The 15838-nt window shown below is 36.6% G+C and overlaps 1 protein-coding gene across 3 annotated transcripts in view; it reads left to right on the plus strand.

Moving 5' to 3' along the window:
• The window catches only part of WDR26 (WD repeat domain 26), a 48877-nt gene that overhangs the window by 11444 nt on the left and 21595 nt on the right, over positions 1-15838 (plus strand). For 2 of the 3 annotated variants that reach the window (XR_015797140.1, XM_088146195.1), the window contains exons 4-7: positions 8383-8519; positions 9486-9583; positions 10163-10319; positions 12763-12901. Coding sequence is in view for 2 of the 3 variants with exons in the window: in XM_088146195.1 (XP_088002321.1) it covers positions 8383-8519; positions 9486-9583; positions 10163-10319; positions 12763-12901 (531 nt within the window). In the remaining variant the exon portion in view is untranslated. The remainder of the gene's footprint in view (positions 1-8382; positions 8520-9485; positions 9584-10162; positions 10320-12762; positions 12902-15838) is intronic. The other variant, XM_088146188.1, reaches the window with a different exon arrangement.

The raw sequence follows: 15838 nt of genomic DNA on the forward strand, positions 1-15838 counted from the left end.
GGAAGAAAAGAGATTAGTGTGAGTCACATGGAGACATCCATTATTATTATTACTACTACATCTCTTTGGAATGTTATCATGCAAGATTCTCCCATGTAGCTGGAATTAGTGGATTTTAAGTCATAATATTGTTTCCTGTTTATAATTCATATACTTCCTAAACAAATGTACAAATTGATTGCTTTAACAATTAAAACATTCGTTTGCAAATAATTAAAAGCTTTAATGCTGCCCAGGGGCATATTACGAACCTCTGGTCCCATAGTTAACATGATATCCGTAGCATTTGTAAAATATAAACATGTTTGTATGGCTATGAAACTACACAAGCATGCTAAGCACAAATATGTATTGGACTTGTAAATGGTTACATTTTTAGGAAAAGGATTGTATTCTTCTAATAGTGTGAATCTGTGGCCTTCCAGATGTGGATGAACTACACATTCCACCATTTCTCAAGATTGGTTATGCTGGCTGGGGTCGATGGAAGTTGTAGTTGCAATCAGAACTTATTGGAGAAGAGTGGAGCTGCCACCTGTCAAATATGTTCATTTGGAGAGTCACTTTTTTTTTTAAAAAGCATATTATTTATATATATTTCAAATTTGTCACTGTCCATCTCACTGCAGAGTGACTGTGGGGGGTATTACCTGCCTGGTTAACAATGAAGATTGGATGGTAGGCCTTTCCAATTCACTGAATATTAAATTAAATCTTTCCTTACTCTAGCTTTTGATCCTAAATCTTGCATAGTTGAGTAGCTTTCCTTGTTCCTCTCATTTCCAGTGAGTTAATTTGTATATGTAACTGCAGTGATGGTGCATGGTTCACTTGCTTATCTTTTTCAACTTCTCTAGCTTTACTTTGTTTTTCTTTTATGTAACTCTCTAGAATCCAAATGATCATCCCTTAGATAGGACTTCTATTATTCTTTGTAAAGTAACATGTAGATGGGTGGTACCAAATAAATAACATTCCTAATTAGAAACAATGATTAGAGTATTATCCATTTTTATTAGGCCAGCACAGGTCACAGAATAGTGCACTAGAATTTAAATTATATGAACTCTACATCAGGGAAGATGGCAAAAATGGAGATAGGGAGAGCAGTAAAAAATGGGAAGAATTTTAAAATTGTGACATGTGGCTTAAACAGCTGTACTTAGTAAAAATTGGTTGAAATGTGGGAGATGGAAAATTGTAGATGTAAAAGATGTTAATACTGTTTCAGTATTAATATCAGTATTGTCATAAAAGGAGCTAGAGTGATTATGGTTTCTCAGGGATGGAAAGTAAAGTGCTGACTTTCTTTTGAGTTGAGTTTCCTTTGAGTTAGTAATCAAGTAAACACTATTACTATCAATAGACATTTACAGAAAAATTCCTCATCCTATACATTTCTGAATGTTAGAGTAACACACTTTTTCTGAACTTAGCACACAGTTGCTTTGAAATGGAGGCTGCTTATGATTATTCAGTGGTGAGTTATGCTTGGGTTCAGAGATCATTCACATTTCCAAGACTTAGCCATGACCTTGAAACAGGATCTAATATTATGGACCCTTTTCCAGAGTAAACGCTCTTCTTTGCCTGTTTATAAAAGTTAATTAGTTCCTTTGTATTTAAGAAAGGGATTTACGTGATGTTTGAGGAGCCACATGATTTTGGTGTTTTCAACTGCATGTATTTAGAAGCAAATGTCATGTTACATCAGACCTGCACAACTTGGCAGTAGGTAAGGGCCGAAATTAAATAGGCTAAACTTCTTCAGGCTGCAGATAGGTTTTTAGTGCCTTACTTTCCAAGTAAAGTTATAATAATGGGATAATAATGTTTTTTATTTGCAAAATAGTTTAATCATTAATTGTACTATATTATAGTATAATTAATGATTAAACTATTTTGCAAATAAAATAAACTGTATTATAAAAAAGGGAAATTTCAATTATTACACTTATTACTTAAGAAAAAAAATATTACTTTGGTAAGTTTGAATATATTTTTAAGGTTTTCTTACCGTTTACATTTCATTAATGGGATGTATTACACTTCTTGTCAGCAATCAGTTTATTGTACTCTCCAGAATCATGTTTGAAATCGATGTTTTCAAAATATCTTCCAAATGTTCATCAGTTAGAGTTTCACTGCTTTGGTGAGTAATTTTGCTGCCCTTGTTGCTGTCATAACGTGTCAGCGCTCACAGGCTGAGCGTTGATTGGTTATTTCCCGGAAATCACTCCTGTGACAGTTCATCGTGGAAACTTTATTTAAAAAAAAACATACTGCATTTTTGGACCTCACGCTCACAAGCAATGCGGGCCACGTGAAATCCTTTGGCGGGCTGCAAGCAGCCCGCGGGCCGTATGTTGTGCAGGCCCATGTTACATTATTATTAGGGCTATGTAGCACTTCATTTTCAATTCCAAATGAGTGCTTTTGAATACATGAGAATATGAATTTTGTCTGCAACTCTTTAAAGCAGCTGTATTTTTTCTGGGATTATGCAATTTTCATTTGGAATTCAAAGCACTGTACAGGCCTTTTGTATACATTTGCTTCGGTTTGGGCAAGAGATATGTATGTGTTTCCATTATAAAAATGCAATGTATTATGACTGAAATAAGAGAAGCTTAATTTTGGAAGTCGTACTGTTTCTTATCATATAGAAACTGGTTTTTTTGTATGTGTATTTGTGTTTGGAGGAGGAAAGAGTATTTTGTCTTATGCATATTTAAAAGCACAGTTTCTTCAATATTGAGATATGAAAGGTGGGTGCTTAAAATTTTTAGCCTCATCAGTTATGGTTTTCTGTGATTAATGATGGATGCAGGTACCCCATGAGCATTATTTCACTCATGAAGCAATTGCATCATGAAAGAGAAGGAAGTTATGCTAACATTATGTTTTGCTGTTTTTTTTTTTCTGACTTCCCAATAGCTAAAAAGATGCTCTTGAAAAAAGCAACAATGCTGCAGGATTAGGATGCTTGTTTTTTGTTTTTTTTACTGATTTACTAACTTTCATTATCAAAAGTCAAAGAGTAATCACTGCCAGAGTCCTAGGGCTTAGGTTTGTGGTGTATGTTCCCTTAAACATTACTAAGCAGTAATTAGCTAATGATTGCTGATATATACTGATGCTTAAAGCCATTCTAATTTCTTTTGTATTTAAAAATTAATAGAGCATATGACACTTTTGCCGTGAGCTGAATGTGACATAAAGTTTCAGAAATAGTTATAACTATGCTTGTGTGAAGTCTGACAGTGACTGGTCATAAGTATCTGAGGCAATCTTCATAGCCCCAGTCCCATTTTATTTTAGTTTTAAGGAGAAGGTGACTGCTCTAAAAAAGGCTTGAGTTTAGCACCGTGTCTGCTTGCAGGCAACTGTGGTACCACCAGCTGGCATTGTAGTGGGTAATGCTGAAGAAGGAACTAGTGCTGTGGGAGGATCTCTTCCCTCTACACAAGCAGAGGAGGTGACTATCATAAAACTTCAGAAAGGAAACAATAATAACACTTCTGGCAATCAACTCACTCTTCTCTGTTAGCAATTCTGGGTCTGGAGGTCAAGAGGAAGAGGAGCTGCTCCTTCTGAATCTGAGTCAATGACACATTGTGTTAATGTGAAGCCAAAGTTTCAGCATACTGCCTGCTACCACCAAAGCCAGCAGCATACTATAGGCCCAAGGACAGCATATTATAGGAGCACTTCAGGATTGCACATGAAGACCTATGCTGTGCTATCTAGGATTACTTTGAGGCATGGATCTGCAGGGGAAGACATATTGATCTTGGAAGTGTTTAAGCATCTCTTCAGATATAATCCAGTTGTCCTTTACCCTTCTGGAAGCATCAAGCAGCTCATGTTGCCAATTAGTGGCAAGGTAGTCAGCCTGAAGGTGGCAAGCCACTGTTGGTCCAGAAGTATCCTATATGGTATGTGCAGTTGCACAGATAATGGCTTTGTATGACCAGCTGTTCAGCATAGTGGAGGATCCTAGATTCCAGAACCATCTCCATCTGGTTTCCTGTGATTACCAGATCCCCTCAAGCAACTACTTGAGGGGGTGATACCCTCTTTGTATAAGTGTCATGGGGAGGAAGGGTCAGAACTGCTGCAAGCAGTAAGTCTAGTCTACTTTAATCCAGTCTAGCTGAAATTATGTATATATTTCTTACCTCTCCCTCACTGTGTGCTAGCAGGGGTAGAGTGAAAAGGGACATGGAGAGCTCAACATATAGGTGCAGTTTGTTGGTATCAGCTATATGTTCACAAAGTGCAGTTGGTGATTCAGGATTGTCTTGGTCTAGAGGGGGCCAGCATTAGGGTCATCCCAGCTGGTTTCTTCCAGTGTTTTTATGGACAAGTGCCATAAGATTACTGGTTATTTTCTTCCTTTCATATAAGAAAGATGGATGCTGGACCAGGTCAAGTTCCAGCTATTCTGACATCTAATCCCTTAGGATGTCCTCGCCTATTAAAACTCTGCTTGCCTAGTGTTCAAGCATTCAGCTATATGTCTCCTTGACCTCCAGGAATGGGACTCACAGCTGTGGCTATACTTGAGTTCTTCACAGTAAAACTCGTAAATATAGAGACAGCCATGCTGATCTAGATTCTCTCCTTGGCTAGAACTCCTAGAGAATCTGCACTCTAAAAGACAACAGTTTTACAACTGGACTTTGCACTGGAGTTGTGTAAGGCTTGATGTTATTAGGTTCTGACTAAGCATGTGTGTTTTCCAACCTATATGGCCCAAGGATGAGGGGGACAGTTGCCAACACCAGCGATCTCTCCTGGCAGGGAGAGTTCCTAGTTAGGGTGCTGCTGTTTGGTTCAGGTAGCAGTGCAGAATGCTCTGTTTTGTACTAACTAAACAAGCCAAAGGAAATAGAGGGGATAGATCTGCTCCAGTTTTGAGCAACCATTGCCAAAATCTGGCCACACATACCTGTGGTTTTCTGGCAACACATCTCTTGCCCATCAGCCAGCATTTTAAGCTAGAGATTCTTCTCCGTTTACATGGTGTGGTGACACTCTCTCACTCATGCCCAATCATGGACTCAGTGAAGCAACTTATCTTCCGTAATATGAACCTCCCCTTGCTGGATTACACCAGTCTCCCACTAGAAGGGACTAAAGGCTAGCCCCTTATTTCCTGCTAACATCAATCTGCTCATTGTCCAGATACAGCCAATTCACCTGGGTCATACATCATCCACTCACTGGAGCAAGTCATAAGAGAACCTAACTCATGTCACCTGAGAGATATGAGTTGAATGATATTCATCTGGTTATCTGTTTCAGTCCCTGAACAACCACTTAGTGAGGGTTACGCTGGAAGAGACCCCATTCAGTTTACTGAGTCCTTGCACTATCTGAGTTACAGTGGGATTCATCCACCTTCTCTACCCTACCCATTCTCCCTCAGTCCTATTGATGTGACCTACCTGTCAGTGGTGTTACTGGACTGCAATTCTTGACCTGTTTGGTCAAACATGGTGCACTGGCTCTGAGGCCATATGCACTCATAGTATCCACATGTGCAGCATAGAGATAATACCCTGCCAATAGCAGACTGTTCTGCCCAGACAAAAGAAAAAAAGGACTATAAAGTACTTCCATACTTAGTAGGCCATTGCGTGAGTGCCTGGAGTGTAAGCTATGGTTGATTTTTGTAAAAATTCCTGTGAGAAAGCTGGATTTCTTGTGGGTGGGTTAATGCATGTGGACTTAAAAAAAAAAAAGGTAGAATGCTGGAGGTAACATCAAAGTTGTGGGTGTTTACGTGCACTATCATCCTTAAGTTCAGACACATGTAAGTGCTAGTATGTTTTGGTGAGGTCAGTCAGCTTATCTTTCCTTAATTCTTTTCATTAAAAATGCTTATACTCTCAGGGCAAGTGGTTGCTCTTAAGTGTCAAAAAGTTAGAGCTAAGGCTACCATATCAGGACTGAAAAAATCCAGACAGTGGCTAGAAAGCTGCAAAGAATTGTAGTTTTCTGTGTCTCTTTGCTAGTAGTTAAACAGGTTTTTCTAGCCTTGGAGGCTTGTTCTGAATCCCACTGCTTTCCATAGCTGAAATACTTGAAAGCATTTTGGGATTTGATTCTGCCAAAGCGTGGCCAATCTGAAACAGTTCAGCAGAACTTCTGAAGATAAGGTTTTGTTTCATATTTGAAACAAAACGTGTATTCTGTTTTTGTGTTCACTAGTTGGATAGCTTTGGAAAATAGGACATTAATACATTACTTTCTGCCTTCCTATTTAAATTCTGTTTTATGTTACAATTTTGAACAGTCATTTTCTTTTTTATTTTTATGTGTGAAATATATAATCTCTCATACTGCAGTAATTATATTCAGAGAAGTTGTTTAGATTCATTTTTTTTTAATTGAAGTGGCTTAAAAGCATTTGGAACAAATGAGTCCAACCCCCCCACCCCCAAAAAAGAACAAGAAATGACATCAATTCAGCAAAATACATACTTTACATCTTTTCCTGTATCTCATTTAGCCAAGATACAGGAAAAGTACTTGCAGTACTTCCTTCTATATATTATTTATTTACATTATAGGTCCTATAAATTCCATATAAATTTAGTATTTTCTGGACCGATCCTACTCATCTGGTGTTCAATATTAGATCTCTACTGAGAATGCTACTTCAAAAATGTTTATTTGATTCAGGGGATCAGTCCTTGCTTAAGAGTTTATTTGTACAGTTTTCTGTGGCTGTGGACTGGACTGAACTTTCTTAAGGCTGCTGATCTTGTGTATTTAAATTTGATTTTAAGCTTATTTTTACATATAATTTTTATTAAGAATTTTGATTATAATAGTAAAATCTAAAATTAAAGGAAGTAAAGAGAATAAAAATAAGGAGTTTAGTGCAAGAAAAGGGAAAAAAGAGAAGAAAGAGAAAAGGAAGAATATAATAAAGAGAAAATATATAAAGAAGTGACTTCCAACCTTCATCATAACAAGTATAAACAAATTTAGTGACTCTTCACCCCCTCTAAGGTTGCAAACATTTATCCTTTCATCCCATATCCCATCCCTTATCTATAGACAAATCCATAAGAATCATCTTTTCAGTCTTGGTGTCAGTAGAAAGTCCGTAAATGGTTGCCGGAGGTAACAATATATCTTATTTTAACCTTGATTAAATAAACAAACTTTATATTCTTTCCTTTTACTTCTAACAGTCTTAATCTTTAGTTCATTCAAATATTGTCATAGGATTTTATTTCTCTTCATTTCTTCTTTGTCCCATCACACCGAGTTCTTCAAAACTTTAACAGGCCTCTTTTGTAAATCCAGTAGGAAAAAATCAGGTCACTCTCTTGGTTTGTCATTTGTATTTCTCTTTTCAATTTTACAGTCTCAGCCAATTTCTTTTGTCTATCCAGTGAAACATTCTTTTCTAAATCTTTCTCTTGGACTGTCAGTTGTAAATCCATTTTTGATACCATCTCTATCTTGTCAGCTAAAATTAATTCTACATCTATCATTTATTCAATAGCATATTTTGGACATAGTCTATCCATAGAAGCAGACATCCATTCTATACTTCAGAAGTCTTTTTCAGTATTTTCATTGTTAGAACGTTTTGCAATGTTTTGCAGGTTTGCAAATCTTTCTTCTATCTAAAAATGTTAGTCCTCTCTAGTGTCCGGTTTTTGAAATCAGGAAATTGCTTATCTTTGTTTTGTCTTATAAAAACCAAAACAGAATCTATTTTCTACAAGAAGCTGTTTGTTCTTTATAGTTAATTCCAAAATCTTACTGTAAAAGTTTCAATATTCTAATAGAAGAGAATATATGTACAGTAGCTCAGGGTTGAACTGTGAAATCCTTGGTGCTCTCTGAGCTTGGTTGTTGGCTTGCAGACATTTCAATACCTGACTAGGTATCATCTTTGATGTCTGCTCACTGGTTCCTTGGTCTTTGCTGCGGCTGTTGGCTCTGCTTTTGCAAAGTGATCTTCAGTTCACTATACCTCCCCCAGAAGTCTGATGTTATGCTTATTGGTAATAATGTTTTAAAATGAGCTTATATTAGGATCAGTTTGCAGAGGAAAGTGCAATATGAGCATTTAAATATTATTGGTCATGGATGGTTAGAATTAGAAATTGGAAGAAGATAATTCAGGCTCCCATCAGTCTTTAATTTGAATGACTTCTAACAAATATAAATCAGTACACCTTTTCAGCATTAAAGCTTTTCAAAACACCCATTTGTCATGAAAGTGTACGTACTTCTATTTCTAAAGGGCAAAGTAGAAAGATGTATATACTCTTGTTTAAGTTCAAATGTTTTCTGAAATTTCAGTCAGTCTTTTCTCCCCACCTGATCTGCTGCTTTCTGTCATGTCAGAAGATGAAGTTTTTGCTGCTGCAGCAAAAGTATCTAGAATATCTGGAGGATGGCAAAGTTCTGGAGGCACTTCAAGTTCTGCGTGGTGAATTGACACCACTGAAATACAACACTGAGCGGATTCACATCCTTAGTGGGTAAGTGTTTTAGACTGAAATTGTGTACATACTTGAATTTAGTTATATTTATCTTTTTATAGAGCTGCATAGAATTGCATGGCCAATTTCAGATAAATAGCATTTTCTAGGCATTTTCAAAATAGAAAATTTCAAAATCAAAATTTGAAGATGAAGGAGTTCAAAGCATCTCCTATATAACAATAATCCAAGCAACATGCTAATGAGGGAGAAAATTGGAAGGCTTGTGCAGAAGTAGAAACATTAGTAGAAAAATTAGAGAAAAAAAAGGTTAGACCAGTGAAGACTGAACAAGCCTGGAGGCTAAGGAAAGCTGACTGAGTGAAAGTCAAGGAGATTAGGTATGGTTGACTAAAACCCTTAAGTATGTGAGTGAATGAATGAGTGTGTGTGTGTGTGTGTCTATAAATCTGTATATATATATATAATGGGTCTTGGTAGTTTTAACTTTAAATCATGTTGCTATTAAATTATTACTGTTCTGAAATTAATATACATATTTTTCCCTCTGATTTTGACAGTTGTTAGGAACATTCAGGGGAAAGGGGATATTTATCAAAATACAGAAGACAATGTATCAGTTATTGATAAAAACTAGAAATTGTACTGCCTGGGGATTTTTCCTTGCACAAAGGAAGGCATATCATTTGTTTTTTTAAATACAGTTACAACATTATGCCCTTAAAATTTTATGGTTTCATTTATTTATGCCTCATTGATTACATACTTGAACAATATGTTTGAATAGTTAATTAGACAATCAATGTATTTGAATGTTACAGATTAAACTTTTTCCCCATATATTAAAGTGTGCTTAGGATTCAGACTACTGTGTTAAATAGCTCCTTAACTAAATCAGTCTCTTGTTTCTGAGTATATAGAAGCTGTATCCCAAGCACTGATTCATAATCAATTCAATGTATAGTTCCAAAATGCTTAACCCTTGTGTTTCTTTTCAATATACAGATATCTGATGTGTAGTCATCCAGAAGACTTGCGCACTAAAGCAGAATGGGAAGGAAAAGGAACAACGTCTAGATCTAAACTTTTGGACAAGCTCCAAAGTAAGGAAGAAAATTAGTTTCGAAAGGACACATATCTCCCTGTCTAGATTTCCAGCATATTTCATTCTGAACATACAAATTTTGATCTGAAAGTATAAATTCATGATTGTTAGGCAGTTTTGATTTCAGTACTCATAAAGACAGACAAGAACTTACTAGGTGTTATGCTATCAAATTAATGCCTCCCCCATTAATGGATTGCTTCTTCCAGCAGAATGGAGAAATGCGTAATTCTACCTCTCTGAGATATTCCCACTTTTACAGTCCCCAAATCTGTTTTGGAGAGTTGGGAGATTCTTGGGCAGATTGGGATGTGTTAAGAGACTGAAGGGTAAAGTGAAGAAGAAAATGGCATTATATGAACAGAACCCTACTTACAGGATGATAAAATTTCATTTGTTATCTAGTAGCTTTGGCTTAACTAAAATTAGACACATAGGTGGAGAATATATATGCAGAGAGTCACTTTTTATGAGATGGGCGGTATCTAAATTTGAAATATAAATACATATTTCACAAATTTGTTTTTTTTTTTTTAATGAATTGGTTGCACTGAAATTGCCTTTTCATTTATTTAAGCTTACCTACCCCCATCAGTGATGCTCCCCCCAAGGCGTCTGCAGAATCTTCTACGTCAGGCTGTAGAGCTACAGCGGGACCGGTGCCTCTATCACAATACTAAACTTGATAATAATCTAGAATCTGTATCACTACTCATAGACCATGTTTGCAATAGGTAAGAAAATCTTTTAATTTTAAGGGCAATGGCAATATCCTTTAATGCAGCAAAATTAATTTTAAACAATTAAAATTAATAATTACTTGTGATGGTTGATTTATTCTCTACCTTTTACACAAGTAAGTATTCAGAGTGACTAACAAGAAAATAAAACATTAATCAATTTTTAGTATTTTAATTTATCTTTAACAATTTAAAATTAAAAAATGTATATTTTTGTTTGAGTATGTAGAAAGTGGAGGGAAAACATTTTTCTTAGCCAGTTTACTTATTTAAAACTGTTACATTTTTATAGATGTACTAGCGATCAGCTTGGAAAAACAATAATAATCAAGATGAAGAATTATATAGGCTTTATATCCTGATTCACTGAGCATAACATTTTTGTTAACCACATTTATCCTGAAATAGTTAAGAATGTCTGATAGTTCTGCTGTTTGCAGAAAGTGGTGATTTTCACTTAGAGGTAATAGTGCTTTCCTGTAATATTAACTTAGAAGTAAGTTCCACTCAGTGGGGCTTACTTCCATCTAAGAGTATGAGTAAGACTGCAGAAAAAGATTTCAGTTTTTTTTTAAAAAAGAGGATGGTAACATGAATGGCAGTTCTTCACACATTTAATATGCATTATGTTAAATCCTATTGAACTCAGGAAGATCCAGGCAGCCTTGCTGTATGCAGGATTGCAAGAATAGATTCCTCTATCAGACTTTAAAGTGGTAAGTTAGAAATGAAGCTTGCAGGACAAGGCTTTATTTCAGAAATTCTTAATTTTTAAAATATATTTCAGAATTCTTTCTCTAAAATCTGAAAAATCATAAAAATAAATCCTGTGAGGCTAGTATTGTAGCGAGGCTTGAGTCTGATCAATAGAGATATGCAAGACATTTGAAAGACCACTCTGCAAAGTGTAGATAAAGCACCAACACATCAAGGGCAGCTGTAGTCCTCTAAAAGGTTTAACATAGCTGCTTTGAGGCCTTTCTCTGATCAATCTGCATGCACAATTGCTTTGTTTTGCAGTCTCAGCAACAGCATTGACACATGCACAGACAATCTGAGAAAGCCCCCAAAGCTGTTGCTTCAGCCTTTCTGGAGGATGCAGCTGACTCGGTGCTTCAAGGAGGAATGCTTTACTTAGGCCAAACATGCCTTGCAAAGTGTTCTTTCAAATGCATTGGACAACCCTACTGATCAAAACTGAGGCCATATTTGTCTTCGAATTTTCAGGGCACTGATTCAGAGAGCTCATTTCAGAAGAACTCATGGCCTTAGGTGAGGGTAGGAAGCCTTGTTATAAATAACAGACCCATATGCAATTTCACCAACTGATTTTGAAAGTCAGTTATATTTTAAAAGTAATTTGTCTTGCATCATAGGAGGTTGTCTTTGAAACAACTGAAGTTTCATGCCCCTTTGGATCCTGATCACATTTGGCAGTCCTCATATTCACAAAGAGATATATGGCAAGTAGGAAAAAAAATAAGATAGGAGACAGGAAAACAGGAAATTTGATAAGAAGTATTTATGATGTGTTTTTCCTTTTTGTGCATGCTATAGTAGTTTGTCTGATGCTGATACAGATATTTATAGTGGTGAGAGAATGTTTGTGAATCCTTTAGAGCTGTCTGCAATCCTGTAGCATTTGGCCTAGAGTGTAATCAAAGCTTCATCTAAATCCAACAAACAGATGTTAATTAAACAAATATCAGATAAAACAACGTACTGTCTCATATCTTCATTGAACATATTGAGCTAATATTCACTATCATGGGAAAAACATGTAAAACCCTAGTAAAATCAGCTCTTTTAAGTGGGTCAGTGGAGTCAGATTAGGATTGATTGATTGATTGATTGATTGATTGATTGATTGGATTTATAAGGCCACCCAACTCAAATGATGAGACTCTGGGTGGCATACAACAAAATGCTCTAATCAGTGAGATGATGATCAGGTGTGATTTTGAACTGCCTTCTGCATTAAACACACACACATACTCACTAGAAGTATTGTGGCATTACCTGAAGTGAGCAGTTTATGCAGGACAGCCTAAAAATGTAAATGAGGATGGGGCAGGTGTACTTCCAAAATGATGTGCAGGATTGATCAGCGGGTATAAGAAACATTGGGCTGAAGTCATTGCTGCTAAAGGAAATGCCACCAAATCTGAAGCATTGCATACTTTTCTCAACAAAGATGGTGAAGTTGGCTCAGTATGTTCACTGGAAACATGATACAGTATACTGTCTTACATATTGTTTATTAAATTAGAATCTCTTATTAACAGGACTTAGACGAAACTCAGATCAGCTTGCAGGTCACAGTTCTGCAAGATGACAGATTGTTCTAAAGGGTTTACAAACTCTTGGTTTCCACTGTATATTAGCTCACATAGAATTGATCATACTTTTACTACGTAACTATTTGTTTGCTTTTTAGGAAACATTTTCCATGTTATACACAGCAGATACTTACAGAACACTGTAATGAAGTATGGTTCTGTAAATTCTCCAATGATGGCACTAAACTAGCAACAGGATCCAAGGATACCACTGTTATTATATGGCAGGTTGACCCTGTAAGTGTAATTCTGTGTTGCAAAATGTTTTCCATAAAATTAGATGCTTTTCTCCTCAGTTTAATTTCTAGTTATTACGTGATTTCTTAAATACCTTGGTATGGTTCTGTTTGCATGCATTTTTGCCTTAAGCTTTTTCTGTCTTGTTTAATTTTTTGTTTCTGTTTTTATGGGAAGTATAGCCCAACAAAAGGTATGCAAAGTAGCTGCAATCTGAATATTTTTTGAGCAATACAGTGGAACCTCGGGTTACGAACTTAATTCGTTCCGTGACTCTGGTCGCACCCCGAATTGGTCGCAACCCGAAGGAAATTTCCCCATAAGGTTCAATGTAATTACCGTTAATCTGTTCTGGCATGGAGGACGGGGAGGCGGCTATTGCTTGGAGGGAGAGTTCCCCTCCCTACGACCGCATGTCAGGGGCGGAAAATGGCTGCGGACCACGTGTCAGGGGCGGAAAAATGGCCGCGGACCATGTCATGGGAGGGAAAATGGCCACGTATCCTGTTCGTACCCTGAGGCGGAGTTCGCAAACCGAGGTAAATTTTTGCGGCCGGAGCTGGTCGTAACCCGAAAAGTTCATTAACAGAGGCGTTCGTAACCCGAGGTACCACTGTATTCTGTCTCAGTTTCTTGTGTAAGAACAAGAACATGAGGCCAGCATTCTTCATGATTCAGTGGCCAGTTTCAGAAGCCAACAAACATAAACAGGAGAAAAATAGCCCTCCTCCATTTTTCACTAGATAGTGTACAGTGGCTTTCCAATTATTTAACAGTACCAATAATCTCATTCCCACTAAATTATTGAAATAAAGACATTTGGAGTAGCCAGCAACGCTCAAATATTTCAAGTTCATTTCTGGCACTAAAAAATAAAATATGCCCAGAAACAATATAATTCACGTCTTTTTATTAACCGTAATTCTGGCTTGTAAATATTGTGGTTGAGTAAAGTATTTAGAATATACAACAAATTAACATCTGCACATGCCTAGCAATTGAAAATGTCCTAAAAAAAGTATTTCTTAGACTTGCATTAGATTGATGGGTCTTCTATTTGCCTTGTTTTCCTCTAGGTCTTTTTCACTATTCCAAAACTGTGTTTATTCATTTTAATTTTTTGTGTGTATGTTCCTTCATTATAGCTACATTAAATATGTTCCATGAATAGTTTATACATGAAGAAATTTAACATTTTAAAATTAAACAAAAATGCTTGAGGTACAAGTCTTAAAATTAGATAAAGAGAACCCAATTAAACAAATGAGTCAAAAACATACTTGTTCATTTATTTATTAAGGAAAATGATCCAAAGAGACATATTTGTGTGTATGCAAAAGTAAGGGAAACTTTGCTTTCAGTAATTAGTGTGCCCCACTTATAACTGCAACTAAACGTTTCTGATAACTGTTGATCAGTGCTGCACATCGGCTTGGGGGAATTTTAGCCCATTCCTCCTTACAGAACAGCTTCAGTTCGGGGATGTTGATGGGCTTCCTCGCATAAATACCTACTTCAGGTCCTTCCACAACATTTTTATAGGATTAAGGTCAGGACTTTGACTTGGCCATTCCAAAACTTTAACTTTCCTCTGCTTTAACCATCCTTTGGTTGTACAACTTGTGTGTTTTGGGTTGTTGTCTTGCTGCATGGCTTACTTTCTCTTGAGCTTCACTTCACGGATAGCTACCCTGACATTTTCTTGTAGAATTTGCTGGTACAATTCAGAATTCATAGTTCTGTGAATGATGCACTATCCTGGTGCAGAGGCAGTGAAGCAGGCCCAAATCATGATACTGCCACCACCATATTTCACAGATGGGATAAGGTTCTCATGCGGAAATGTGGTGTTTGCCTTTCGGCAAAAATAATGCTTTTCATTCAAACCAAAAGGTTTTATTTTGACCTTATCCCTCCACAGAACATTCTTCCAGTGGTTTCCTGGCTTATCCATGTGGTCTTTTGCAAACTGTAGACAGGTAGCAATGTTGTTTTTGGAGAGTAGTGGCTTTCTCCTTGCAACCCTGCTATGTCTACCACTGTTGTTCAGTGTTCTCCTAATGGTGATCTCCTGACCACTGACATTCACTGATGCATGAGAGGCCTTTAGTTCCTTAGACGTTACTCTGGTGTTCTTTGAAACCTCCTGGAGTATTTGTATTCCTTGCTCTTGGTGCAATCTTGGTTGGTCGACCACTCCTGGGGAGGGTAACATTGATGTTGAATTGCTTCCATTTGTACACAGTCTGCCTGACAGTGGACTAGTGAAGTCCAAACTTTTGGAAATAGCTTTGTAACCTTTTCCAGCCTGGTGAGCATCAATAACTGTTTTTCAGAGGTCCTCAAAAATCTCTTTTGAGCCATGACACACTTCCACATATCTGTGTTATGAAGATCAGACTTTAATAGTGAATACCCAGAATTCTGTTCTTTAAATAAGGCAGACCCTCCTACACTTATACCTGATTATCATCCCATTGATTGAAACACCTAATTTCCCCTTCAATGAATTAATAATCCTAGAGGTTCACATACTTTTTATGGATCATTTTCCTCAATAAATCAATGAACAAGTATAATGTTTTTGACTTATTTGTTTAATTGAGTTCTCTTTATCTGGTTTTAGGGCTTGTATGGAGAGCAGGTCACATTTTAGATCATATAGGTGGTCCTTGCTTAACAACCCTAATTGGGACTGGCAAGTGTGTTGCTAAGCAAAGTGGTCACTAAATCACATGTTCATGACTGCTTTCCAGCTGGAAAGAGACAAAACTAGCCAGTTTCACACCTTTGGCTTTTGTTTGCCTCCTAACCACTCCCCTGTCCTTTGAAGTGCTTGAGTGCTTGCTTACTTTTTTTTCCAAATAATTTTATTAAGAATTATAAATGAAAAGAATAAAAGTCAATACAAACTACAAAAAATATAAACAGAAAAAC

Source organism: Python bivittatus, unplaced genomic scaffold (assembly GCF_059951505.1).
Source record: "Python bivittatus isolate LINGU-HERP-01145 unplaced genomic scaffold, Pbiv_v1 ctg000020_np1212, whole genome shotgun sequence".
Classification (NCBI taxonomy): Eukaryota; Metazoa; Chordata; class Lepidosauria; order Squamata; family Pythonidae; genus Python; species Python bivittatus.